The 27,897-nt window shown below is 37.7% G+C and overlaps 1 protein-coding gene across 1 annotated transcript in view; it reads left to right on the top strand.

Annotated features, from left to right (window-relative positions):
- GUCY1A2 (guanylate cyclase 1 soluble subunit alpha 2) overlaps window positions 1-27,897 on the top strand; it is a 350,273-nt gene that overhangs the window by 212,932 nt on the left and 109,444 nt on the right. The window contains exon 5 of the mRNA XM_053595047.1: window positions 13,470-13,955. Within this exon, the coding sequence (XP_053451022.1) occupies window positions 13,470-13,955 (486 nt within the window). The remainder of the gene's footprint in view (window positions 1-13,469; window positions 13,956-27,897) is intronic.

The raw sequence follows: 27,897 nt of genomic DNA, 5'->3' as shown, positions 1-27,897 counted from the left end.
AGGTTTATGTCCTTCACCAAACTTGAGACATTTTCAGCCATAGTTTCTTCAAATGCGATTTCACCTGTACTCACTCTGTTCTCTCCTTTGGAACTCCCATGATATGAATGTGAGAATTTTTATGTTGTCCAGTATATGTAAGTCCCTGCAACTTTTTTTTCTGGTTTATTTTCTCTCTATTGTTTTAAAGTTGAGTAAGTTCTATTAAACTGTCCTCAATTTCACTGATTCTATCTTGTCATCTACACACTAATTTTGAGCCCACACAGCAAGTTTTCTATTTTTATTGCTGTATTTTGTTCAGTTCTATAATTTTCACCAGTTATTTCTGTATCTTCATTTGCTTTACAGAGATTTTATTTTTTCTTTGTAAAATAATTTGTAATTATATTGTTGAAACATTTTATGATGTCTTCTTTTAAATCTGTGACAGATAGACCCAATGTCTAATTTATTTTGTTGGCATCAATTATCTTTTCTCATTTAAGTTGTTATTTTCCTGGCTTTTATTATGATGGTTGATTTTCTACTATATCCTGGATAGTTTGGTTATTATATTAAGAGGGTGTAAATCCTACTTAAAATTTTTAACAGACTATTCCTCTGTTTAGTTTGGTATGCAGGTGCTGGCCTACTTTTGTAAGTTGTAGTTGCAATGACAGTATAAATTTCAGAGCTCATGTGATACTGTGGTGCTATTTTCATCTTCTTGGTTTATTTCATGCTTTGTGGCTTCCACTGGTTTTGGTAATGCTGCTGAAGTATGCAGAGCAAGTTTCCCAAAGCCAGATATCTTTGCCTCTATATAGAAGAGGACATTTTCCAGCCCATGTGGATGACAGGTACTTCCTGGCTGGCCACTTATGACAGAATTTCTCTTGCTAGTGGTTTAGCCATATGATATCCTGGATGGTATGAGAGGAAGAATTTCAGGACTGTAAGGGCATAGAAGCTTCTGGAGCTTGAAACTTGTCTTCTACATTTTTTTGCCAAAGCTAGTTCTAGTAAATGTTGCTCTGTGAGAGCAAAAGTCTTTCTGGAAACTCCTTTAGTTCTTGAAGCACTGGGCATATACCAGTCTGTTTGTGCCATCATGAATTATTTCCCAGAGATCTGAAAGACCAGAAATCATAACCAGAAGGGAACGTTTTTTTTTTTTTCCTGGACTGAATTTGAATGGATAATCATGCACGTGGCTATTTCATCTCTATTTGTAGCAAAAATTTCTCTTTTCAACTGCCTATTGTGAACCTCTCTTTAAGGTTATTTTGCTATCACATTGATTTATATTTAAAGTTGTAATCATTTCCTTTCCTTTTTCCCCAATATGAAACTTTCTCAGTGAAACCAGTCTCACTTGGATTTGAATGTTGACCTCATTGTTTATTAGCTGAGCAGTCTTTTCAAGTCTCTTAATCTCCCTAAATCTCATCTAAAAAATGAAGATAGAATGGAACATATGCAATAGCAATTACTCAACAGATGTGTCAACTCCTGGCATCATCCTCATCACATCATCATCCTTATCTTCTCCATTTTATAAATAAGGAACCCAAGGATTTGAGGGTATAAATCAGGGGTCCTCAAACTACGGCCCACAGGCCACATGAGGCGGTGTGATTGTATTTGTTCCCGTTTTGTTTTTTTACTTCAAAATAAGATACGTGCAGTGTACATAGAAATTTGTTCATAGTTGTTTTTTTTTTTTAACTATAGTCCGGCCCGACAACGGTCTGAGGGACAGTGAACTGGCCCCCTGTTTAAAAAGTTTGAGGACCCCTGGTATAAATAATGAACTTGGGTTCGTGTGCACACTGAACTGTCAGAAGAGCTGGAATTTACGTGCAGGCTAGATTTCTACCAAATCCTTTTTTTCAAACCTATCTGTCACATAATCTCAAATGATTGACTTATAAAACTTGAAGCACCATATGGGCATGGGTCAGTCCTTGTTTGGGATATGTGAAAATATAAAATGTATAGCCAGGCGTTGTGGTGGGTGCCCGTAGTCCCCGCTACTTGGGAAGCTGAGGCAAGAGAATTGCTTAAGCCCAGGAGTTTAAGGTTGCTGTGAGCTGTGATGCCATAGCACTCTACCAAGGGTGACATAATTAGACTCTGTCTAAAAAAAAAAACAAAGAAAAAGAATATATAAAATGTGTAATGTATGATGTATGATTATATGACCTGCACTTGCTCAATTTCTAATTATTTATTGATTACAATGGTAAATATTTGCATGGGGGTATTTATGCATAAACATAGAAATAACATTGTTAGTTTAATAGAACCTGGCACTGAGCCTTTGTAACGTTGTATGGCGTTTAACCCTTTACTACAGCCTAGCCTATATCCTCAAATATTCTTCTTTATCATGCCTGTCAATTTCTAAAATCTGATCTATTATGACAATTTATTTTTCTTATGCCTTTTGTATTATTTTATTGAAACTATAATATAGGATGCAATACAAACTTAGAAAAATGTTTCTGTTTGAAGCAGTTTTCCATAATTCTGTTTCCTCTACATAAAAATATATAGTTCCTGTAATAGTCATGCTTGTTACTACATGAGTAAATGCAGTTCATAATGAATTTCTGAATTTATAGCTATAATGGAAAAACAGTTCAAGAAAGTAATTTATCTCATTTTCCAAATAAAGCAAGAGATGCACTCATGACAGAGATACAAATGGTCCAGTTGAATTTACTCATTTATTGAGTAAGAAAAACCATTTACTGATAAGTATTAAAAGGGAAGTTATTTACTCTATGGTTTGGACTTCTCTTTCATGAATTGTTGTTATGTATTGCAGGAGGTAAAGCAATTTTCTTTCTCAGAGTCTGTTACCTCAGAGATTTCAAAAAATTAACTAATGGCTACATATAAATCAAGAACATATTCATTGTTTTAGATTTTTGAGATAGGAATATAAAGTATTCAATTCAGCTTTTTGTAGATTAAAGAGACTTTTAAAAAGTATTACATATAGACAATGACATTTATCCAAAACATATACTGATTCTATCTTTAAAATAGATGGAAGCAAAGGCAAAAAAGAAAAAATAGTCCATTTGTGATAGGAAGTGCAGCGATTCATACTCAAGAAGAAAAGAGAATGAAAAGGGAAATAGTAAAATGATTTTATTTTTCTTCTGGGTAGATAACCTAGTAATGGGATTGTGGGATCAAATGAAAAGTCTGTTTTTAGCTCTTTGAGGAGTCTCCCTACTTCTTTCTATAGGGGCTGTATTAGTTTGCGGTCCCACCAGCAGTGTAAAAGTGTTCAGTTCTCTTCATATCCATGCCAACATCTGCAGCTTTGGCATTTCATGGTCTGGGCTAATCTTACTGGGGTTAGGTGATATCTCAGGGTGTTTTGATTTGCATTTTTCTGATGATTAGGAACAATGAACATTTTTTCATGTGTTTGTTGGCCTTTCATCTGTCTTCTTCAAAGAAGGTTCTGTTCATGTCTCTTGTCCATTTGTAAATGGGATTGTTTGTTCTTTTCTTGTTGATTAGTTTAAGTTCTCTGTAGACTCTAATTATCAGGCCTTTGTCAGATTTGTAGCATGCAAGTATCTTCTCGCATGTTGTAGAAGCTTTTTAGCTTGATCATGTCCTATTTATTTTTGGTGTTGCTGCATTTGCCAAGGGTTTTTCTTGGCAATTTTCTTTTTCCCAGGCCAATTTTGTCAATTTGTCAATGTCTACTAGAATTTTTATCATTTCATGTCTTACATTTAAATCTTTTATCCAGTGAGAGTCAATTTTTGTCGGTGGTGAAAGGTGTGGGTCCAGTTTCAATCTTCTACATGTGCTAACCAGTTCTCCAGCACCATTCTTTAAATAGGGATACTTTCCCCCAGTGTATACTTTTGTTTGGTTTATTGAAGATCAGATGGTGATACATGGCTAGTTTCATCTCTATTCTATTCTGTAGATCTATGTCTATTTTTGTGCCAGTACAATATTTTGATTACTGTAGACTTGAGGTATAATCTGAAGTCTGGTAATGTAGTGCCTTCAGATTTGTTTTAATTTCTTAGTGTTACATTGGCTATTTGAGGTGCTATTTTAGGTACTATTTTTGAGGTACTGTTTTAGGTACTATTTTTTTTTTATTAAATCATAACTGTATACATTGATATGATCATGGGGCATCATACACTCGCTTCATAGACCATTTGACACATTTTTATCACAATGGTTAACATAGCCTTTCCGGCGTTATCTCAGTTACTGTGCCAAAACCTTTACATTCTACATTTACCAAGTTTCGCAAATACCCCTGTAAGATGCACCACTGGTGTGATCCCACCGATCCCCTTCCCTCTACCCACCTCCCCCCTCCCTTTCCCACTTCCCCCTATTGTTAGGTTGTAACTGGGTTATAGCTTTCATGTGAGAGCCCCAAATTAGTTTCATAGTAGGGCTGAGTACATTGGGTACATTTTCTTCCATTCTTGAGATACTTTACTAAGAAGAATATGTTCCAGCTCCATCCCTATAAACATGAAAGAGGTAAAGTCTCCATCTTTATTTAAGGCTGCATAATATTCCATGGTATACATATACGACAATTTATTAATCCATTCGTGGATCGATGGGCACTTGGGCTTCTTCCATGACTTACCAATTATGAATTGGGCTGCAATAAACATTCTGGTACAAATATCTTTGTTATGATGTGATTTTTGGTCTTCTGGGTATATGCCCAGTAGAGGGATTACAGGATTGAATGGCAGATCTATTTTTAGATCTCTAAGTGTTCTCCATATATCTTTCCAAAAGGAATGTATTAATTTGCATTCCCACCAGCAGTGCAAAAGTGTTCCCTTTTCTCCACATCTGCGCCAACATCTCTGGTCTTGGGATTTTGTGATATAGGCTAGTCTCACTGCAGTTAGATGGTATCTCAAAGTAGTTTTGATTTGCATTTCTCTGATGATTAAAGATGATGAGCATTTTTTCATATGTCTGAAGGCCATGCGCCTGTCTTCTTCAGAGAAGTTTCTCTTCAAATCCCTTGCCCAGCCTGCAATGGGATCCCTTGTTTTTTTCTTGCTGATGCATTTGAGTTCTCTGTGGATTCTGGTTATCAAACCTTTGTTGGAGACATACCCTGCAAATATCTTCTCCCATTCTGAGGGCTGTTTGTTTGCTTTACTTACTGTGTTCTTAGCTGTGCAGAAGCTTTTTAGTTTGATCAAGTCCCAGTAGTGTATTTTTGAAGCTGCTTCAATTGCCGGGGGGTTCTCCTCATGAAATACTCACCCAGACCAATTTCTTCAAGGGTTTTCCCTGCATTCTCCTCTAGTATTTTTATAGTTTCATGTCTTAAGTTTAAATCTTTAATCCAATGAGAGTCTATCTTAGTTAATGGTGAAAGGTGTGGGTCCAATTTCAGTCTTCTGCAGGTTGCCAGCCAGTTCACCCAGCACCATTTGTTAAATAGGGAATCTTTTCCCCACTGAATGTTTTTAATTGGCTTGTCAAGAATCAAATAGCGGTAAGTGGCTGGATTCATCTCTTGGTTCTCTGTTCTGTTCCAGATATCTACTTCTCTGTTTTTGTGCCAATACCATGCTGTTTTGATCACTATCGATTTGTAGTAAAGTCTGAGGTCTGGTAGTGTGATTCCTCCTGTTTTGTTTTGGTTTCTGAGTAATGTCTTGGCTATTTGAGGTTTTTTCTGATTCCATATAAAACGAAGTATTGTTTTTTCAAGATCTTTAAAATATGACAATGGAGCTTTAATAGGGAGTGCGTTGAAATTATATATTGCTTTGGGTAGTATGGACATTTTGACAATGTTGATTCTTCCCAGCCATGAGCATGGTATTGTTTTCCATTTGTTATTATTTTCAGCTATTTCTTTTCTTAGAGTTTCATAGTTCTCTTTATAGAGATCTTTCACGTCTTTTGTTAGGTAAATTTCCAAATATTTCATCTTCTTTGGCACTACTGTGAATGGGATAGAGTCCTTAACTGCTTTTTCAACTTGACTGTTGTTGGTGTATATAAAGGCTACCGATTTATGGATGTTGATTTTGTAACCTGAGACGCTGCTGTATTCCTTGATCACTTCTAGGAGTTTTGTAGTAGAGTCCCTAGTGTTTCCAGATACACAGTCATATCATCTGCGAAGAGCGAAAGTTTGATCTCTTCTGACCCTATATGGATACCCTTGATCGCCTTTTCTTCCCTAATTGCGGTGGCTAAAACTTCCATTACAATGTTGAAAAGCAATGGAGACAATGGGCAGCCTTGTCTGGTTCCTGATCTGAGTGGAAATGATTCCAATTTAACTCCATTCAATATGATATTGGCTGTGGGTTTGCTGTAGATGGCCTCTATCAGTTTAAGAAAAGTCCCTTCTAGACCAATTTTCTTGAGTGTTCTGATCATGAAGGGATGCTGGATATTATCAAAAGCTTTTTCTGCATCAATTGAGAGAATCATATGGTCTCTGTTTTTTAATTTGTTTATGTGCTGAATTACATTTATAGATTTACGTATATGGAACCAGCCTTGACACCCTGGGATAAAACCAACTTGGTCATGATGTATAATTTGTTTGAGTGTTGCTGGATTCTGTTTGTTAGGATCTTGTTGAATATTTTTGCATCTATATTCATTAGTGATATTGGTCTATAATTTTCTTTTCTTGTTGGGTCTTTTCTTGGTTTGGGGATTAGGGTGATGTTTGCTTCATAGAACGTGTTGGGTAGTCTTCCTTCTTTTTCTACATTTTGGAACAGGTTGAGTAATATAGGTACTAATTCCTCTTTAAAGGTTTGGTAGAATTCTGACGTGAAACCATCTGGTCCCGGGCCTTTCTTTTTAGGGAGGTTTTGTATAGTTGATGCTATTTCTGAACTTGATATGGGTCTGTTCAACATTTCCACTTGATTCTGGTTAAGTCTTGGAAGGTGGGGTGCTTCCAAGTATCGGTCAGTTTCCTTCAGATTTTCATATTTCTGAGAATAAAGTTTCTTGTAATATTCATTAAGGATTTTTTGGATTTCTGATGAGTCTGTTGTTATTTCGTCTTTGTTGTTTCTGATTGATGATATTAGAGATTTTACTCTTTTTTTTTCTGATTAGGTTGGCCAGAGGTTTATCTATTTTATTGACCTTTTCAAAAAACCAGCTTTTTGATTTATTGATCTGTTGTATTATTCTTTTGTTTTCAATTTCATTTAATCTGCTCTAATTTTGGTTATTTCTTTTTTTCTACTGGGTTTGGGGTTGGAATGTTCTTCCTTTTCCAGTTGCTTGAGTTGTCCCATTAAGTTGTTAACTTCCTCTCTTTCCGTTCTCTTGAGGAAGGCTTGCAGTGCTATAAATTTCCCTCTTAGAACTGCCTTTGCGGTGTCCCAGAGGTTCTGATAGTTTGTGTCTTCATTGTCATTTTGTTCCAAAAAATTGGCGATTTCTTTCTTAATCTCATCTCTGACCCAGCTATCATTCAGCATAAGGTTATTTAACTTCCAAGTTTTTGTATGAGTATGCAGATTCCTGTTGTAACTCAATTCAAGTTTTATTCCATGGTGGTCCGAGAAGATGCATGGAATAATTTCTATTCCTTTAAATTTACTGAGGTTAGACTTGTGACCTAAAATGTGGTCAATTTTGGTGTAAGTTTCATGGGCTGATGAGAAGTATGTGTATTCAGTTTTGTTGGGATGAAATGTTCTGTAGATGTCTGCTAAATCTAAATATTGGATGGTTAGGTTTAAATCTAAGATTTCTTTGCTCAGCTTCTTGCTGGAGGATCGATCCAACACTGCCAAAGGAGTGTTGAAATCTCTGACGATTATGGAGCTGGAGGAAATCAAGTTACTCATGTCTGTTAGAGTTTCTCTTATAAATTGAGGTGCATTCTGGTTGGGTGCATAGATATTAATAATTGAGATCTCATTATGTTGAGTATTACCCTTAACAAATACGAAGTGACCATTCTTGTCCTTCCTTACTTTTGATGGTTTAAAGCCTACTGTATCTGCAAATAAAATTGTAACACCTGCTTTTTTCTGATTACCATTTGCCTGAAATATGGATGACCATCCTTTCACCCTGAGTCTGTATTTGTCTTTTAAGTTAAGATGTGACTCTTGTATGCAACAAATATCTGGCTTGAGTTTTTGTATCCAGTCAGCTAACCTATGCCTCTTTAGAGGACAGTTTAAGCCATTCACATTGATGGAGAGTATTGATAAGTGTGGTGGAATTTTGGGTATTGAGTTTTTCAAAGGTCCAGTGGACATTTTTAATCCTTTTGCCAGTGTGGAAGTTGGAGTTTGATCCGAAGTTTCTGAGTGAGTTTACTTTTGTGGTATAAGATTGGGTTGGTCATTGTGGAGGATAGGTCTGAGAGTATCCTGAAGAGCTGGTTTACTTATGGCAAATTTTTTCAACATATGAATGTCATTGAAGTATTTAATTTCTCCATCATAGATGAAACTCAGTTTAGCTGGATACAAGATCCTGGGTTGAAAGTTATTTTGCTTTAGGAGATTAAAAGTCGATGACCACCCTCTTCTGGCTTGAAAAGTTTCAGCAGAGAGATCTGCAGTTATTCTAATATTCTTACCTTTTTATGTAATAGTTTTCTTTCGTCGGGCTGCTTTGAGAATCTTCTCTTTCATGTTAACTTTAGTGAAGCTAATTATGATATGTCTGGGGGATGACTTATTGGGGTTGAATCATGCTGGAGTTCTGAAACTGTCTGCTATCTGAATTTCAGATTCTCTAGGCATGTCTGGAAAAATTTCTTTCATAATTTCATGTAGAAGGGACTCTGTGCCCAGCGAGGCCACTTCATCTGTTTCTGGAACTATGAAACTCTAAGAAAAAAAATAGCTGAAAATAATAACAAATGGAAAAACATACCATGCTCATGGCTGGGAAGAATCAACATTGTTAAAATGTCCATACTACCCAAAGCAATATATAATTTCCATGCAATCCCTATTAAAGGTCCACTGTCATACTTTAAAGATCTTGAAAAAACAATACTTCGTTTTATATGGAATCAGGAAAAACCTCGAATAGCCAAGACATTACTCAGAAATAAAAACAAAGCAGGAGGAATTACGCTACCAGTCCTCAGACTATACTACAAATAAGTAGTGATCAAAACAGCATGGTATTGGCACAAAAACAGAGAAGTAGATATCTGGAACAGAATAGAGAACCAAGAAATGAATCCAGCTACTTACCGTTATTTAATCTTTGACCAGCCAATTAAAAACATTCAGAGGGGAAAAGATTCCCTATTTAACAAATGGTGCTGGGAGAACCGGCTGGCAACCTGTAAAAGACTAAAACTGGACCCACACCTTTCACCATTAACTAAGATAGACTCTCACTGGATCAAAGATTGAAACTTAAGACATGAAACTATAAAAATACTAGAGGAGAATGCAGGGAAAACCCTTGAAGAGATGGGTCTGGGCAAGTATTTTGTGAGGAGGACCCCCCGGGCAATTGAAGCAGCTTCAAAAATACACTACTGGGACTTGATCAAACTGAAAAGCTTCTGCACAGCCAAGAACACAGTAAGTAAAGCAAGCAAACAGCCCCCAGAATGGGAGAAGATATTTGCAGGTTATGTCTCCGACAAAAGTTTGATAACCAGAATCCACAGAGAACTCAAATGCATTAGCAAGAAAAGAACAAGGGATCCCATTGCAGGCTGGGCAAGGGATTTGAAGAGAAAATTCTCTGAAGAAGAGAGGCATGTGGCCTTCAGACATATGAAAAAATGCTCATCATCTTTAATCATCAGAGAAATGCAAATCAAAACTACTTTGAGATACCATCTAACTGCAGTGAGACTAGCCTATATCACAAAATCCCAAGACCAGAGATGTTGGCGCAGATGTGGAGAAAAGGGAACACTTTTGCACTGCTGGTGGGAATGCAAATTAATACATTCCTTTTGGAAAGATATATGGAGAACACTTAGAGATCTAAAAATAGATCTGCCATTCAATCCTGTAATCCCTCTACTGGGCATATACCCAGAAGACCAAAAATCACATCATAACAAAGATATTTGTACCAGAATGTTTATTGCAGCCCAATTCATAATTGGTAAGTCATGGAAGAAGCCCAAGTGCCCATCGATCCACGAATGGATTAATAAATTGTCGTATATGTATACCATGGAATATTATGCAGCCTTAAATAAAGATGGAGACTTTACCTCTTTCATGTTTATATGGATGGAGCTGGAACATATTCTTCTTAGTAAAGTATCTCAAGAATGGAAGAAAATGTACCCAATGTACTCAGCCCTACTATGAAACTAATTTGGGGCTCTCACATGAAAGCTATAACCCAGTTACAACCTAAGAATAGGGGGAAAGGGGACAGGGAGGAGAGGGAGGGAGGAGGTGAGTAGAGGGAAGGGGATTGGTGGGATTACACCAGTGGTGCATCTTACAAGGGTATATGTGAAACTTGGTAAGCGGTCTGTGAAGCTAGTGAATGATGCCCCATGATTATATCAATGTACACAGCTATGATTTAATAAAAAAAAAAAAGAAGTTAAAGTAAAGTGGGGAAGGGAGGGGAGAGAAGGGTAAAGGGAGGGGTAGGAGGGAGGGGTATGGTAAGCTCTCATCTGATAGGCACAATATAAGGGTATATAGCATAACCTCCTGGGTGAAGGGCTAAACTACAACTTAAATGTTAGTTCACATGCAAATAATGTGAACTAGTCAGTTGTACCCTTATATTAATCTGAAATAATATATATATATATATAAAATATATATTATATCACTCAAAGGAAAAAGGAAATAAAAGGAGAGGAAGACAGTATACCCAAAGCGGAAAGTGAGTGGCAGTGCAGTGCAATTGATGATCAAGAGAACAAGTGAAGAAAAGAGTGAAAAAAAGTGTAGCTCCAAAGGGCAAAGGAGGGAAGGGGGAAGAAAGCAACATCAGAAAGAAAAAGAAAATAACTGGAATGAATGTGAGGGGAGGTGTAATTTAAATCTATCAGCATCAGATACTGTTATTTATTTACCTATTTGTTTATTAACACAGAGTCTCACTCTGTTGCCCTGGGTAGAGTGCTGTGGTGTCACAGCTCACAGCAACCTCAAACTCTTGGGCTCTGGTGATCCTCTTGCCTCAGCCTCCTGAGTAGCTGGTACTACAGGTGCCCATGACAACGCCAGGCTAGTTGTTCTATTTTTTTACTAGAGACAGGGTCTTGCTCTTCTTCAGGTTGGTCTCAAACCTCTGAGCTCAGGTGATCTACCCGCCTCAGCCTCCCAGAGTGCTAGGGTTATAGGTGAGTCACCATGCCTGACCTATTATTACCATTTAAAAATTATTATCTCTACAAAGCTTATCAAGGTTTTTGCTCTTTTAGAAATCTTAAGAAATAAAATTTATATTCTATGGGATTGTACGTTATGTATGTCTTTCTTATGATGCTCTTAATATCCCAACATTGGGAAGTATACATCATTAATAATATCCCCTAAAAGCATAATCAAGCATATATAAAACAATCTGGAAATACTTTACAAGATGATTATTTTCTTTAAAATAATGTGTATTTAAACCACAGCCTGCCATCTTTCCAGAGCCCACCTTAGGTGGGGTTGTGAGTGTCCTCTGCGTTCTGCGCTCTGACCCACGTGGACTGGCCCTCGCTGGACTGTGATAACTATGAAAAGGGAAAAGTGTATTTTTGTTCTTATCATCGAGAACAGTAGTAATAAATAAAAAACACTCAATAAATACTTCAGTGAATAAAATAGTAATAAGAATAAAAAGATGAAATACTACACTTTAGCAGAAACTTTATATAAAGTGAACATTTCATTTCATCAAAATTATAACAGGAGGACAGTTAATGACAATGACACGGTGGGGGGTGGGGGGTGGGGGAAGGGGAGAGCAGACAGAAGGAGGGAGGGGGTGGGGGAAAGGAAAAGAAAAGAAAATAGTGGCTAATTCTCACATAACTTGGTTGTAATTTTAACCAAAGTACATTATTTGAACAATAATTTTTAATTCAACTTGTTAATATGTTGTTTAGGATAGTGCATCCTCATTTATAAGTGAAATATGTTTGTAATTTCCCTTTATAATAATATATTTTTTCCAATTTTAACATCAGATAATGTAGATGAAGTAGAATGAATTTAAAATAATAAATAAATAATTTTGACTTTAAAATTTTGACCTTAAAAAAATTTATAACATCCAGCAAGAATTCATCTTTATAGCTGCACCCTGACAAATGGTGCAGGAGAGCAAAGTAAAAATATTTGGAAACATAAAAATCCAAACCCTACAGTTTATCCCATATTTGTTCAATTCTTCCAGTTTCATAACTAGCCTAAATAACTATGCTATGAAGAAGAAAGAAAAATGTACTGAGCACATCCTACATGGTCGTGGAAAATGACGCAGATGATGCTGATGTGCGGTCCCAGCTGGTCGGCTGGAGCCTGTTCTTCCCTAGTAATTGCAATTAGCTTTCTCTCCAAGTGCACTGAAATACATTTGCGTAACCCACATAGCTGTGTTTGGGTGGCTCTTCCCTAAATCCCAGTTCCTTTCCTACTGTGCTCATCCTCTCTGAGGTGTTCATAGGTTACCAAACTAAGATACCGTAAGCCGGTGCTCACTAAGGTTTTCATTAAACATCAGTTCCTCCAATTCTCCAGTGAAAGGGCACAGAACGGAGGGGTAGATGTAAATACTACACCCTCAGATTCCTTATCTTACTAATTAAATTTCTTTGGTGCTATCATTTTGGGGGGGGTTATTTTTAACTAGTTGAGTGTGATAGTTATTTTCTAGTAATACTGGCTTAATAATATCTGGTTTATACTATTATTTTAAAAACTGAGTAAATTATCCACTATCTAGTAAATTATCCACAGATCTAGTTAGTGCAATCACTACTCCATTTTCAAAGAACTACAACTAGTTGGAAAATGACTTACATAAGGCCAAACAATTATTTTGATTCATTTGAATAACCTAGATTTTCTTTCTGAAAGGAGTATTATTTTAATGACAGTAAAATGTAGTTGTTTTGACAGATGGATTTATCCTAATTCTATTATTATTAAGCAAGCTAAAAGCTTTTGAATTGGCTCATAAACCAGTTTCATTATGTACCTGGGAGTAATTTTATCTCGAATAAAAAATGTTTTTTAGTTTAATTTTTCAATGACCTCACTCACCATTTTATTATTGTGTTCAGAAAGTGGCTGAGTGAGACACAAGACAGTTATTGTTATGCGGAACATGAATTTTACACTGGTCGAAAATCATATTTAGATTTGTTTATAAGAATGCAATAAGTCCATATAGCTAGTAAAACATTTATTGTTCCTCCTATTTAATGAATAAAAACCGTAATTTTTGTGAACCTACTGTGTAAAGAGTACTGGGATCAAAATTTCATGTTAATTTCTCAGGTGATGGAGGTCAAAGGACAGATGATCCATGTGCCAGAGTCCAACTCCATCCTCTTCCTGGGCTCCCCGTGTGTGGACAAGCTGGACGAGCTCATGGGCCGAGGGCTGCACCTCTCAGACATCCCCATCCATGATGCTACCCGAGATGTTATTTTGGTTGGTGAGCAGGCCAAAGCCCAAGATGGCTTGAAGAAGAGGATGGATAAGTTAAAGGCAACTTTAGAAAGAACACACCAGGCCCTGGAAGAAGAAAAAAAGAAGACGGTGGATCTTCTGTATTCTATTTTCCCGGGTGATGTGGCCCAGCAGCTGTGGCAGGGGCAGCAGGTGCAGGCCCGGAAGTTCGACGATGTCACTATGCTCTTCTCAGACATCGTGGGCTTCACGGCCATCTGTGCCCAGTGCACGCCCATGCAGGTCATCAGCATGCTGAACGAGCTGTACACCAGATTCGACCACCAGTGCGGGTTTCTGGATATCTATAAGGTAGGAGGGCTTGGTTACTTATACACAAATACTATTTAATAGTGAATTATTGTCTTAATTAAATGACAAAGATCCTTTTTAAAATTTAAATTTGATAGTGCATGACTTATCTTTAATTTAGAAGTCTTGTCACGGAATACAGGTACTTCTGCTTCACGAGCAAACGTTCACTCTGAGTTGACTCACAGTATTGACATAGGTGATTGTGAATCATTGTATTGCTCAGTAAGGAAAATTTCTGTATAGCTGGTCCTTTAAATTCATAATTATTAAAAAGTTTAACTTGCTGAATTCTAGGCAACTTTTAACCATGTAATTATTCTTGCTTAGAATATAGCATTCCAATATAAACTAAGAATTTCTTGTTGACAGAGATAAAGAAATAGTAAGATAGGTTAAAATGTGCATTGCACTGGCAGTTAAATATGACTAATCCTCAACTGTGAGCCCTTGAATTAAAAAAGAATACGTGTAAATATTCTGTTTCCCAAATGACCAATGGTTTTTAGTGGAAGCATCTTAATTTTCCAAGCTAAGTGATGGCTAAACTTTCAAAATGGGTTCCAGTCACCATTTCATGATTTGATTTGATGAACTCATTATTAATTCTTTATTAAAATCATGGCAATAGGCTAGGTGTGGCAGTAGCCCACTTTTGTGTTAGAAATGTGAAAAGAGACCAGATAAAGCTGAATGCTAGGTAATCCTAGCACTGTGGGAGGCCAAGGTGGGTAGGATGCCTGAGCTTAGGAGTTGGAGGCCAACTTGAGCAAGAGCAAGACCCTGTCTCAACTAAAAAAAAAAAAAAAAAAAAAAATAGAAAAAATAGCCAGGCATTGTGACAGGGCCTGTAGTCTAAGCCACTTGAGAGGCTGAGGCAAGAAGGTGGCTTAAGCCCAAGAGTTTGAGGTTGCTGTGAGTTGTGACACCATGACACTCTACCCAGGGCGACAGAGTATTTCTTTGTTATAAAGAAATAAAATAAAGTAAAAAAAATAAAAAATAAAAAATTTGAGCAATTCAGCCCGATATGTATCTAATGAATAATTCTGCAGCTTTAAGTAGAAATTCACATGGATTTCACAATGCCAGGATCCACGCTTTTTTTATTTGAAGGGCAGCAAATACCTTTACTTATAAATAAACATTAGTGAACTGTATATAGATTTTTATTTTCTTCTTCATCTAGACCAGATAGTTTTTTTTATAGTATGATTTGTACATAACCAGATTTGGAAAGAACATGTTTCACTTTGTAACTTTATGATGATCCAGAGGATGCTCTTATTAAGGTGTGTCTCCTTAGAGAAAGGAGTTTTTTAGTTCCATTATGTAAAATATAGATAAAATATACAGCTAATGTTTAATGTTTGTTTGGGTCTCAGTAAACATTCATTATGAAGTGTGTGTGAGGGATTTTTCTTATTATATAGAATAATAGTTTGGCTACTGCACCGGTCTCTACACCTACCAACCTCCTCTCTTTAAAGCACATATCTCCGATGTTAGCTTCCTCCAGTTCAAAAAGTCATTTTTGTTTTGTTTTGGTTTTTTTGGGGGGGTTGCCCTAAGCTCATACAACTAAATGGATATGAAAAACAGACAAATTGATTCTGCTTTGAAAAAACGTGGGGAGCCCTGATTTAAGTATAAGTGTCAGTTAGATTTTGAGAAAAGAAGAAATGTAATATCTTCTGTGGGTACCAAAACAATCTCAAGGTTTAAACATATAATTAGATTTTGTAGACATCAAGCCTCCTTTCCCTGGAGATAAGCTTGGGCACCTCACAGGAGATCTGCATGATCTTCACATTTCTGTATGTTTTTTAACCATGGATAGTTTCATACAGTCACAAATGATTAGCAAGTTTTCATTAACAAAATGGATCTGTTCTTTCTTTGATATTTGATTGTGCTTTTCATCTTTCATGTATATTAAAAAATCAACAACTAATTCTAATTCACAAATTCTGTTAAACTAAACTTGCTTGTGAAATTTTTGCATTAAATTATAACTAAATAAGATACCATACGTTCTTTTTTTTTTGAGACAGAGTCTTACTCTGTCACCCTGGGTAGAGTGCCCTGGTGTTATAGCTCACGGCAACCTTAAGCTCCTGGGTTCAAACCATTCTCTTGCCTCAGCCTCCCAAGTAGCCGGGACTATTGGTGTCTGCCACATGCCTGACTAGTATTTGTTTTTGTTTTTCTATTTTTAGTAGAGACAGGGGTCTCGCTTTTGCTCAGGCTGGTCTCAAACTCCTGAGCTCACGTGGTCCACCCACCTGGGCCTCCCAGAGTGGTGGGATTACAGGTGTGAGCCACCGCACCTGCCACCGTGAGTTCTTGACATTTCTGTGATGATAGTAGGTATATTTACCCGGGATAGGTGTATAGGGCACCTCCATAACTACCGGAGGTTGAGTATAGGGGGTGCAGACTAGGAAATGCAGTGTGTGCCAAAGCCCCAGTTATGAAGGTATGGCTACAAAAAGGGAAAGAAAAATAAAGGAAGAATCTTACCCTTCTGTAGGATAAAATGAAGTACATCATGAGAAATAAACTAGGAGGAATATAAATTAGATATCCTGTATCTGACCTGCCTAATTTCTAATCATCATAATCATTCCAGTTTATTTTCTAGAAAGTTTCACCTGGAGCTATTTTATACTCTGAACTATTTGCTATTTCATACCATGAACTATTTCCTAAGATTTTAAAGGACCACAAATCTGCTGATTTTACAAGTGAAATGAATTTAAAAATGAAAGAGTTTTGCTAGATTTAAAATATGTGTAGATGTTAGGGAATTGTGTAGAATATACATACCACAGAAAAAAATAAGGTATAGCCCACTTTTGCATTAGGAATGTGAAAAGACACCAGATAAAGCTGAATGCCAAGAGGAAGGACCTGGAGGGACTGGGCCACAGAGGACATTCACAGTGTGCTGCAGGGAACGCAGCGAGACCCTAGACCAGAGGTTGTCAACCTTTTTTATCTCACGGCACACTTGAACCTATAATTAAACTTCTGTGGCACACTTAAATTATGTTGCTCACCAAAAAAAAAGAATTAAAAAATGCTAAAGAAAGAATAAAAAAATACACTTCGAACTACTTTCAAAAATAATTAATCATCTTTGAAAATTTTCATGGCCTACCTATGATCCTCTCACGGCACACCAGTGTGAGCAGCACACCGGCTGAAAATCACTGCTTTACCCTCTAAATCTGTGTTTGTCCCCTCTCAATCATCTCATTATTCCATGTTTTCCTACCATTAGGAATATGATGTGGTGACAAATTATAATTTCAGTGTTACAATTCAGCTAAAGTAGGCCGTAGAAGAAGAATGTTCTGTTAAAATAGTCAAGCCTTCTATAACTCAGGAGGCTGGTGAAGAAGCTGTGGGCTTTACACTCCACATTCCAAACACTGAAAAGACTAAAGCCTTTACAACACTTGACTGCCAAAATGGTACAGATCTGTGCATACCAAGAGCTAGGTAAACTGAAGGAAGTGTGGTCTGGTCGTAGTTTTGGTTCTCTTGTGATTAGAAGGGTGAATCATCACGGCTGGGTGTGGTGGCTCATGCCTATAATCCCAGCACTCTGGAAGGTCTCCAGGGGTGGATTGCTTGAGCTCAGGAATTCTAGACCAGCTTGACCAAGAGCAAGACCCCATCTCTACTAAATATAGAAAAAATTAGCTGTGTTTGGTGGTCACCTGTAGTCTACCTCCTAAGGAAACTGAGATAAGAGGATTGCTTGAGCTGAAGACATCGAGGTTGCTGTGAGCTGTGATGATGCCAGGGCACTCAAACCCAGGGCGACAGAGTGAGACTCTGTCTAAAAAAAAAATAAATAAAATTAAAAAAAGAAATAAAGGCAAATCTTCAGTGAAAAGTCAACGTGAATAATATTCTGCTTCTTAGATTATAGAGCGTGAACAAACTGAAGATGCAGGCCGCCGCAGTGGCTCACTCCTGTAATCCCAGCACTCTGGGAGTCCAAGGTGGGCGGATTGCTTAGCTTAGGAGTTCAAGACCCATCTGAGGAAGAGCAAGACCCCATCCATAAAAAAACTAGCTGGGCATTGTGACAGGCACCTGCTTGGGAGGCTGAGGCAGGTTTGAGGTTGCTGTGAGCTGTGACTCCACAGCACTCTACCGAGGGTGACAGAGTGAGATTGTCTCAAAAAACAAACAAATGACAACAAAAAAAGCAGTAACTTTTAATAGAGAACATAGATAACAATGATGATGATGTAATAATGGCATCAGACATTGAGGTAACCTAATGTAGGTTTTGCCTCATTTGGTTAGAGATGAGAGAGGAGGAAGGAAGAGGCTGATGCTTCTCCAGTTCCTCTCAGGCCGTTCAGCCAAGGTTGGAGCCCCCAGTGCTGCCTTTAACATACATCTTAGAGTGGCCATCATTCCGCCTTTACACACTTACTTAGTTTCACTTTTCTCCAGTTTTATACCCTATGAAATTAAAATATGAAGTGTATCGACCTCACAGTTACATTGTAAGTATTTCAATGAGTGTCTATATGCAAAATACTTAACATGTGGTGGATAGTAGTAAATGTAAATGTTAGCTGCCATTAGTATTCCTCAGACAGGTGTATCTAGACATGCAGGGGGGTGTCTCACGTGATTAGGTTTGTGCTTGTGTATACATACATTTATGTGTGTATATATGTATATACATATATGTGTTTATGTGTCTGTATACACCACCAATGGCAAGGACTAGAAAAGCCATGAAGATGGCGTACATTTCACTCAGCTTATATACGTATATTGTTCTGCTTTATTCTCCGGTTAGCTTATAGACTCCTGTTGCCTGTAATTCCTTAACTGCTTTGTGGGAAAAAAAGTCTAGACATTCTGTCTTATTATGTTTTATGCTATATTAAGAGAATATCTGCAGTTGAGTTATTTATAAAGAACAGAAATTCCCTCATGGTTCTGGAGGAAGGGAAGTTCACGATGAAGGCGCTGGCATCTGGGGTGGGTCTTCCTGCTGCAGTCTCCTATGGCAGAGGCTTGCTGAAGGGCAGCAAAGAGCGAGGCCCCTCGTACAAGTTCTCAGAAAGGTGGCATGAACCCATTCATGAGGGGTCTGTCCTCACGACCTAATCACCGCCCGTTAGGCCCCAGCTCCCAGCACTACTGTATTGGAAATTAAGTTCACAACACATTTTGGAGGAGACATTCAAATGACAGCACATTTAAAAAATAAATATGGAATACAGAAGCAAGTAGTAATAGACATCCATGAGAAAAAGGCTCATATGAGATGATAAGCGTCTGCTTTTGAGTGTGCACATTGATGTCCCCAGGAAGCTGAGAGCCAGTCAAGTCTTCCACGTCTGAGCTTCTTGGTGAAGACCACGTAAGCTTTGCATGGGCATGCTGGTAGCACATGAGTTTGTACGTTAATTGGATAAGAAGCGATATCAGACTTAAATCCCTCTCTTTAACCTCCTTCATAGAAGCTGAAAGCAGACATTCTCACATAAAGTTGAACAGCTATAGAACTTTATGCCTCAAGAACTTTGATTTGTCTTGGCTTTTCACAGTACAAAGCTACTAAAGCTGCCTGCTCTCTAGACCTTCAGAAAATGAAGCGGAATCTCAAAGATATCACTTCAATGTGAATTGGATTTTGCAGAAGAATGAAATGCTTCATTTTTCCTTTGCTTTGTTTTATGATGTAGAGCATTTCAACTTACTCACATACTTAGATTATTCTTGGAATTTTATACATACATGTATGTTATTTTTCTTCATTTTAAAACACTAAATGTCAGTTCCATTTAGTAAAGAGTAAATAGTTCATTTTCTCCCAAGATTTATGCTTTTCTCCTTTAATGATCAGAAAGCTTACATTTGAAATTGGACAGTACTGAAGACTCAGTTATTTTCAGTGATCTTCATCATCGTCATTGTCACTTGCATTTGTTGCTATTTCATTGAAATTAAGCAACAGCATCTTGTAATAAGTGAGAAAAGAGGAATTTCTGTAGTCAAAAAAATTAGTCCATTCATTCACTCACTCAATAAACATTTTTAACTTATTCACTTGATAAAGGGGCATAACTCCCATAAAAGCTTATAAAATGTTATGGAAATTGGCATGTAGTTTTAGCATAATTTTAATGAGTAGAAAAGAACTAATTTAAATGCTTTAGGAAGTAAGGTGAAAGTTGCAGATAAGCGTTCTGTTCTGATATCTTTCCTACTGAGGGGATTATATAGTCAGTTTCAAAATACCATAATGCTCTAAAAATTACCTGAAAAGGGTTTTGCCTCATTTATATTTTTGCCTTTCACAAGCACTTAGTTTGGAGATAAGGAGGAAGCAAGAGAAAGAAGGATGCGTCCTTCTTTTATGTTCCTTTCATTCCATTCAGCCCAGACTCCAGGAGAATCCCAGAATCCCAGCGCTATCTTAAGTACACTACTTGGAGATCTCGTCTTCCCATCTTTAGTTACTTACCTAACTTCTGTGCCTCAGTTTCATCATCTGTAAACAAAGAGACTAATTTTATCTACCTCATGGTTATCTTTTATGATCTTTGAAGTGAGATTTATGTAAAATGCTAACAGTATCTGTTCATAATAGTAAATATAACTGTTATTATTTCTCAAACAGAAATATGTGGGGGGTGTTTGTGTGTGTGAGTTTGTGGTTATATGTGCATACACGTGTGCTTGTGTGTGCATGTGTTTGTATATACGCGAATATTGTGTATCTAGTGCTTCCTAGAAATAGACAAGATAATTACTTGTTTAGACTTATTATTTTAGGTTATTAGGATTGCACTGTATACCAGAGAAAGACTGTGAAGACAAGGAGGTGGGGAGAGGTAAAAATGGGGAGGGGCAAGAGGCATTGCTTCCTGAAATGCATTATTTGTGTCATCTTCACTGAGTCCACACAGAGCCTATTCTTGAAGATGGATCCATAGTCTATCTCCTTGGATCATTTTTATCCAAATAATCGGAGTTCCAATATGGAATTTAGGAAGATGACAGTGGTTCTTAAAGTTATATTGACTCATGGTGTCTATGGTCAACACTGTGAAAGTGAACCAAAAATGTCTTTTTTTTTACCTTCTAGTATGACAACTTGAGTTATTTTCTTTCTATATACAGAGAACATTTCTTTTAGTGTTGTGGCAAATTCTCAAGACAAAAGACTAAAACACTTGAAATAAGCAGAGATCAGTACTGATGCAGCATTTTGCTGGCCTTTTCCCAGTGTTTTGGGGGGCTGTTTCTGTCCCTACTGACATTAATTTTCTGAAGAGTGGCAGCGACTGCAAGAAGATTGATGTCTATCTACTTTTAAAGCCAAGTGTTATGGACTGCGTGTTTTTGAACCCTCCCTCCCCAGAACGTATACATTGAGGCCCTATCCCCCAACATGATGGTAGTTATAGGCAGGGCCTTGGAGAGTTAATCAGGTTTAGATGAAATCTTGGAGGTGGCCCCCAATAGTGGACTCAGTGTCCTCATCAGAAGAGGAAGACACCTGTACTCACTGTCTCTTCTCCTGTGTGGACACAGGGACAAGGCAGCCCTCGCAAGACAGGAAACTGCCCAGTCTATGATGTTTGTTACAGAAGCATGAACAGACCAAGACACTGAGAAAACAGGTATCATTTCTAAACACATATTGAAATTTCTTCATGACATAAGGCTCTAGAACGTTCTCTTAATAGATCAGGCCCCATGTTGTTAGGATTTCCTGGGTCTAATAAGGGTAAATGTTACCCCATGGTGCAAGTAAAATATTTTCACTAGACTTGCAGAATTAACTGTGTCATTATTGAGAAAAATAGTCTCTTTTGTGTTTCAGTTAACTGTAAAGAAGTGATGTTTTTAGCACAAAATACTTATTTATCTTTGTCATTGACTACTTCATCAAAACAATGTGAGCAACTAGCTTTTAGTTTACACACATTTTGCAAGTTTAAATTTTAACTAATAGGAGTTACTCCAATATGTTTTCTAAAATAAAAATAAAAAAAATTCACTTAAAAAAATCAGCCTTATAGGCTGGCATGGTGGCTTGTGCCTGTAGTCCTAGCATTCTGGAAGGTTGAGGTGGGAGGATTGCTTGTGCTCAGGGGTTTGAGACCAGTAGAGACCCTGTCTCTACTAAAAATAGACAAATTAGCTGGGCATGGTGGTGCACATCTGTAGTCCCAGCTACTTGGGAGGCTTATGCGAGAGGATCCCTTGAGCCCCAGGATTTCAGGTTGCTTGAGCTATGACACAGTGGTACTCTACCCAGGATGACAGAGTGAGATTCTGTCTTAAAAAAAATAAAATAAGCTTATTGATAAAGAACTATTATCATTAAATCATCCGTTGTGTTACACTAAGGCCATTTAGCAGAAGATTTCTGGCAACCTTTACATGTGAACAGGTCTGTTGCCTCTCCCTCACAGTTTATGATCCTGGGTATTGGGTGAGTTTACTGAAATGGAAATTGATCTTCTAGGCAGGACAAATATCACTGACTTATCTGATTGTATTACCTTAATGCGATGTGCAAGTATTACTGAAATGGAGTGTTTCCATTACTTTTTTAAAAACCAAACCTTTAATTAATGCTGATATGTAGTATTAAATGCTATAAGTAATTCTCCCACTGCTTACTATCTAACAAAAGTGCAGATTCCTTAAAGCAAAATGGAACTAACAGAATTCACATTTACTAAATCCAAACAGTGTTCCAGATACAGTGCTAAATGCTTTGTGATAGTTTAGAATAGAACAGTCCTGTGACGTAGGTTTTATATCCTTTTAAAAGAGGAGTTTAGCAAGTGACTGTTTACTAAGTGTTACTTAAATTTAATTCTAAGTCAGTTAAAAGCTCATATTTAGAGAAAAATGGCTTCAATCATTCATTTATCAGGCTGCTAGTGATCTTGACTAACTGGATATAGAACAAAGACCAAAAAGTTTTCTTGCATTTATATATAAAGCCACATACATTTTTAATAAATTGGTATTCTATCTCTAGCAACTTTGACAATTACCAGTCAGATTTCATCCCTTTAGGATGAGAACAGTAGTATGGCACAGGTCTGTTCCCAGACTGAACAGAACAGCCAAAGGTCCTTGTTATGCTCAGGAGACACTCCAGTACTAACTGGAAGATGATGGTGAACTTGCAAATTGCAATTTGAATTTTAGCCCAGAGGTAAAAACACAACTTTTTATTTTTTTAAAGAAAGGTATTCAACAAATTTGTGCTATTTTTCAATATGCTTTGGACTTCCTAAAGACTTTTTCTCTTTGGATCAAGGAAGTTAAGGAGGATCTTTATGCAGTGCAGTAGAAAGTCCCTATGAAAACAATGAAACAGATTGGCTGGAGCTATTCAAATGTAAGGTGCGTTCTTTTGGTGGGGCAGGTGGACAGAGTTCTCAGACGGTCCTCGGATTCTGTGAAAGACCAAGGTTCTGAATTTCCAGTGTTGGGGCATATGTAGTAGGCCAGGAAAACATCTTCAAGGTGCAAATCAACACCGCTGCCTCCCCAGTAATAGGCTGTTCGTCAGTGGCAAGTTTTAAATGATTAAGGTTTATTATTGCAAACATCTTTTAAAGTAGAAATGAGAATTTAACTCTATCATCTTAAATTTGAGTTAACATGAATAAAAATGTGAGTTTTGGTGCATTTTTCGAGCTTTGAAATGGTTAACATGACCTTCACGTTGGATCACTATGGACGCTGACTCCACGTGTGCGCATGCGCGCAGGCGGGCGCCCGGGCAGGGGTCCGACCGCAGCCCAGTGGGGTAGCACTGCTCATCAGGCAGGCCAAAGCGATGATTTTAATTTTATATTTTTTCTTTGAGAGTCAAAGTTTGATACTAGATAGTTTTAATGCTGCCATAGAAGGGAAACTTTGTTCTTTCGTATTTTCCCCTTATCAAATTCCATTGCTGTTGTCATCACGGCTTCTGCAGCAGGGCAGGTGTCTGTGCCCTGATTAGATCCGCGCGTTTGGCGGTGACCGGGGGACTCGCGAAGCTGCTGGGGACTGTGCAATGCCAGCTGGGTGTGGAGGAGAGTGCGCCGAATATCAGGTCCGAAAACCTGATGTTAGTGGTGTTCGTCCCTTAGTTGAGTGTGCCACGTAACTTACCTGTGTTCCAGCTCTGCGTACATAAAACAGAGCGAAAGTGCTTGCTCGTCTCACGTGCTTGTTATAATTGACACATAAAATGTGTTCAGCAAGTGATTGTTGTTGGTAATATTTTCTATTCAGAATTCAGAATAATAACGATATCTGCAAAAAATTATCCGTGAATTAATAAACAGTAGCAGCAGTTGATGTCATTATCTGGCATCATTCTGTGAAGGAAGACGAAGGCCAGAGGGAAGGTCTTGGGGAATTTGCTGTGAAGACAGGACAGGGAATGATACTTGTTGAACGACTGATACGTGCCACATACCATGCTAAATTCTCTGTACAACCTTAGTGATTTATTTTCAACAGATAATAATTGATTATAAATATAAACCGTGTTTTAAGTATTAGAGTAGACATTGGTTAGTAACAGTAAATAAGACATTTTATTTTATTTATTTTATTGATTTGGATGTTAGTTTGAATAGGACTTTATTTCTTTATTGGATTTTTTTGTTCATTTATCTAGTTTTATGAGGTATAATTATAAAGTAAAAATTGTATAAATTCAAGGTTTTCAATGTGATGCTTTGATATATGTATACATTGTGTAATGTTAATTAACATTAACAGCCAAGTTAATTAACACATAATTGATCTGTTATCACACATAATTACCCTGTGTGTGTGCGTATGTGTGAGAGACGAGTCTGCTTAAGATCTAAGTCTCTTAGCAGATTTCCGTACATAATACAGTATTATTAACTACAGTTGTACAGTAGCATGATGTACAGTGGCAGCCCCAGAACTTATTCACTTTGTAGCAGAAATTTGGTGCCCTTTAACCAACACCTTTGCAATTCCCCAACCCCCCACCTCTGGCAACCACCATTCTATTCTGTTTCTAAGAATTTGACATTTTTAGATTCCACTTGTAAGTGAGATCATGCCGCACTTCTCTTTCTGTATCTGGCTTATTTTAATCAGCACAATGCCCTCCAAGTCTATTCACAACCGGCAGGATTTCCTTCTATTTTATGACTGAGTAATATTCCATTTTTTCATGTGTACATACATGCATGTATAAATAATAATTTCTTTATCCATTCATCAGTTGATGAACACTTAGATTGTTTCCAGATCCTGGCTATTTTGAAGAATGCTGCAATAAACATGGAAGGGCAGCAATCTGCTCAAGATATTTATTTCGTTTTCTTTGGACATATGCGGTCTGACAATTAAGGTTGCAAACTCATCCTAGAAAAAGAGCTACAAACGTCAATTGCTGAATATCACTATGGTCACCTGTGAAGTGTTCTCCCTGGGAAGCTGTGCACTGAGGTCAATGCATAGTCCGCCCTTCAAAGCAGTTTTGGAACTCTTTTTCTGGAATGACCATCAGAGCTTTCATTTTACAAAGTCTGACAATTAAGTTTGCAAACTCACCACTGTGAGCTTATGTTGGCAGCACTGTAAAAACAATTAGGTGACATTTCATAACCTCACAGATCAGTGTCTCAGAGCCCCATGTTCGTGTCAACATGTGGTGGCATCTTGCTGAGTGGCATTGACTATTGTCTTTACGTGTTTCATGTCTAAAATTGCTTTGAGTGTGGAGTAGGCACTGGTGTCAGTGCAGAGCTTCCCACGGGGAGACTTCCAAGGTGACGGTAGTGATATTCAGCAATGAGGTCTGTAGCACTTTTTCTAGGATGAGTTCACAAACTGAATTGTCCAATGTCATAGAATGATCATAGAGTATAAAATATAAATGACTGAAGTATAAAAGATGTAAAAACCAGATTTAATTGATTTTTTATTGACGTTTTAAAAGAAGCAAAAATAATAAAGGAATGGAGACATCTTAAAAAAATGAGGAAAGGGATAAGAGATGGACTTGGAAGCAAGTGATAAATTTGACTTCTAAAAGAGGGCTGGGAAAGGTTTGTTTTCTAAAGCTATGCTTACTCTGGGGGGATAAAAGATCATCATTCCTTAGATATCTAAGAATAGTAGGATGTATAAGGGTTGAATGGTCTCCTTTGAAAAATCCCTAATGACGTTTCCACTTGATTCGCTAATTGGTCCACACCATTCACTTTTGTGAAATCAGTTAATACATTTAGCATTCTTTATGCAGTTATTCAAAATGCAGGGCATCCGTAAAGTTCGTGTGCAATGCAAATTTAAATTTAATTAAAATTGCGAAATTAAATTGCAATGTAAATTTAATTTGCACACGAACTTCATGGACGCCCTGTATTGCAGACATCCATTCTATGAGGAGATGCTTGCAGTTCTGGTAAACCAGGAATCCCTGGAACACTTTCTTAAAAATAATACACTCTTAAAAATTATTTTATGAAGAGTGAGTGGATGGACTCCGGGTAGAGCTGTAACTTTGAGTACAGATTTGGGGCGGGGGGGTCCAGAAAGTTTGCACATAACACTGGGTCATTCAATTTGATTGGAGCATGGAGTGAGAACCATAGTGGAGGCTGAGTCTGGGAAACTGGAGCCCCATTGTTGAAGATCTCACAGGACTGTTTAGTATATAGCAGAAAGAAATTTTGAGATGCCCACATCTAACTTGAGGATTTAGAATGAAATTTTTACTGGATATTCAATATAGTTCTCTTTGCTAACATGCCTCAGTATTAAATAACCTTTATGGAAACAACCTGGGGCCTAGCAACAGTATTTTCCACATGATTGAGATTCCTGTGTAGGATCTGGGATTACTGATAGATCTACTGAGAGTCTGATCAGGAGCAGTGCTTTCTGCGCAGGCAGTCATTTGGAATCCATCTTCTCTCATCTGGGAGGAGCTCCCAGGCCAAATTGCTGTTCTATGTATATCTGGGACCTCCTTTCAGTGCCGTATTAGCCGTGCACTGGAGAGACATCTTAATGAGAAGCTGTATTGGGGTCAAAAATATCAGCCAAAATGACTGAAATTAGACAGATTGTTTTAAAGAGTGAAGGAATTTTTTTTAAGTAGCTTTATCAGTAAATCCTTAAACTTGTTTCCAGTTGAATTGCTAAATCATAAACAAGTCACTCAGATGTATTTAATTGAACTCAGTCAACTTGCTTTGATCATTGACAGCCTACTGTGCCAGATTATTCTCAGCACTGGGGAGTGGGGTGGGTGTGCACCTATGGCTGGTGGTTGCAGTAGACAGTTTTGACAAATAAGGAGATGTCTGGAAAAGTTTATGACTCCTGTGGATAGAGCAGAAGATGGAAGAAATACACGGGAATTGCTGTAGTCAAGTTAGATTGTTTCTCTTCTTCCTGAAAACCTATTGGCTCTTTAAAATAAGGTGAATATTTGGGTGAATCTTGTACTTTTTTTTTTTTAGAGACAGAGTCTCACTTTGTCGCCCTCAGTAGAGTGCTGTGGCGTCACAGCTTACAGCAACCCAGCTCTTGGGCTTAGGCGATTCTCTTGCCTCAGCCTCCTGAGTAGCTGGGACTACAGGTGCCTGCCACAACGTCCGGCTATGTTTTGTCGCAGTTTGGCCGGGGCTGGGTTCAAACCTACCACCCTTGGTATATGGGGCCAGTGCCCTACTCACTGAGCCACAGGCGCTGCCTGAATCTTGTACTATTTTTAACTCACATCACAAAGAGAAATCTTCAGACTTTGGGAAGCCTAAAAAACAAGTGGGAGCTTTTGAAAATGCAGATGTCTGGACCTCATACCTAGATTTTGATTTAATGAATCCCAGTGGAGTTTGGGGATCTAATCTTTAATGAGTACCATCTGAGTGAG

Source organism: Nycticebus coucang, chromosome 6 (genome assembly GCF_027406575.1).
Source record: "Nycticebus coucang isolate mNycCou1 chromosome 6, mNycCou1.pri, whole genome shotgun sequence".
Taxonomy (NCBI): domain Eukaryota; kingdom Metazoa; phylum Chordata; class Mammalia; order Primates; family Lorisidae; genus Nycticebus; species Nycticebus coucang.
Note: the sequence above shows the minus strand (reverse complement) of the source record. Positions and strands in the feature narration are given on the sequence as shown.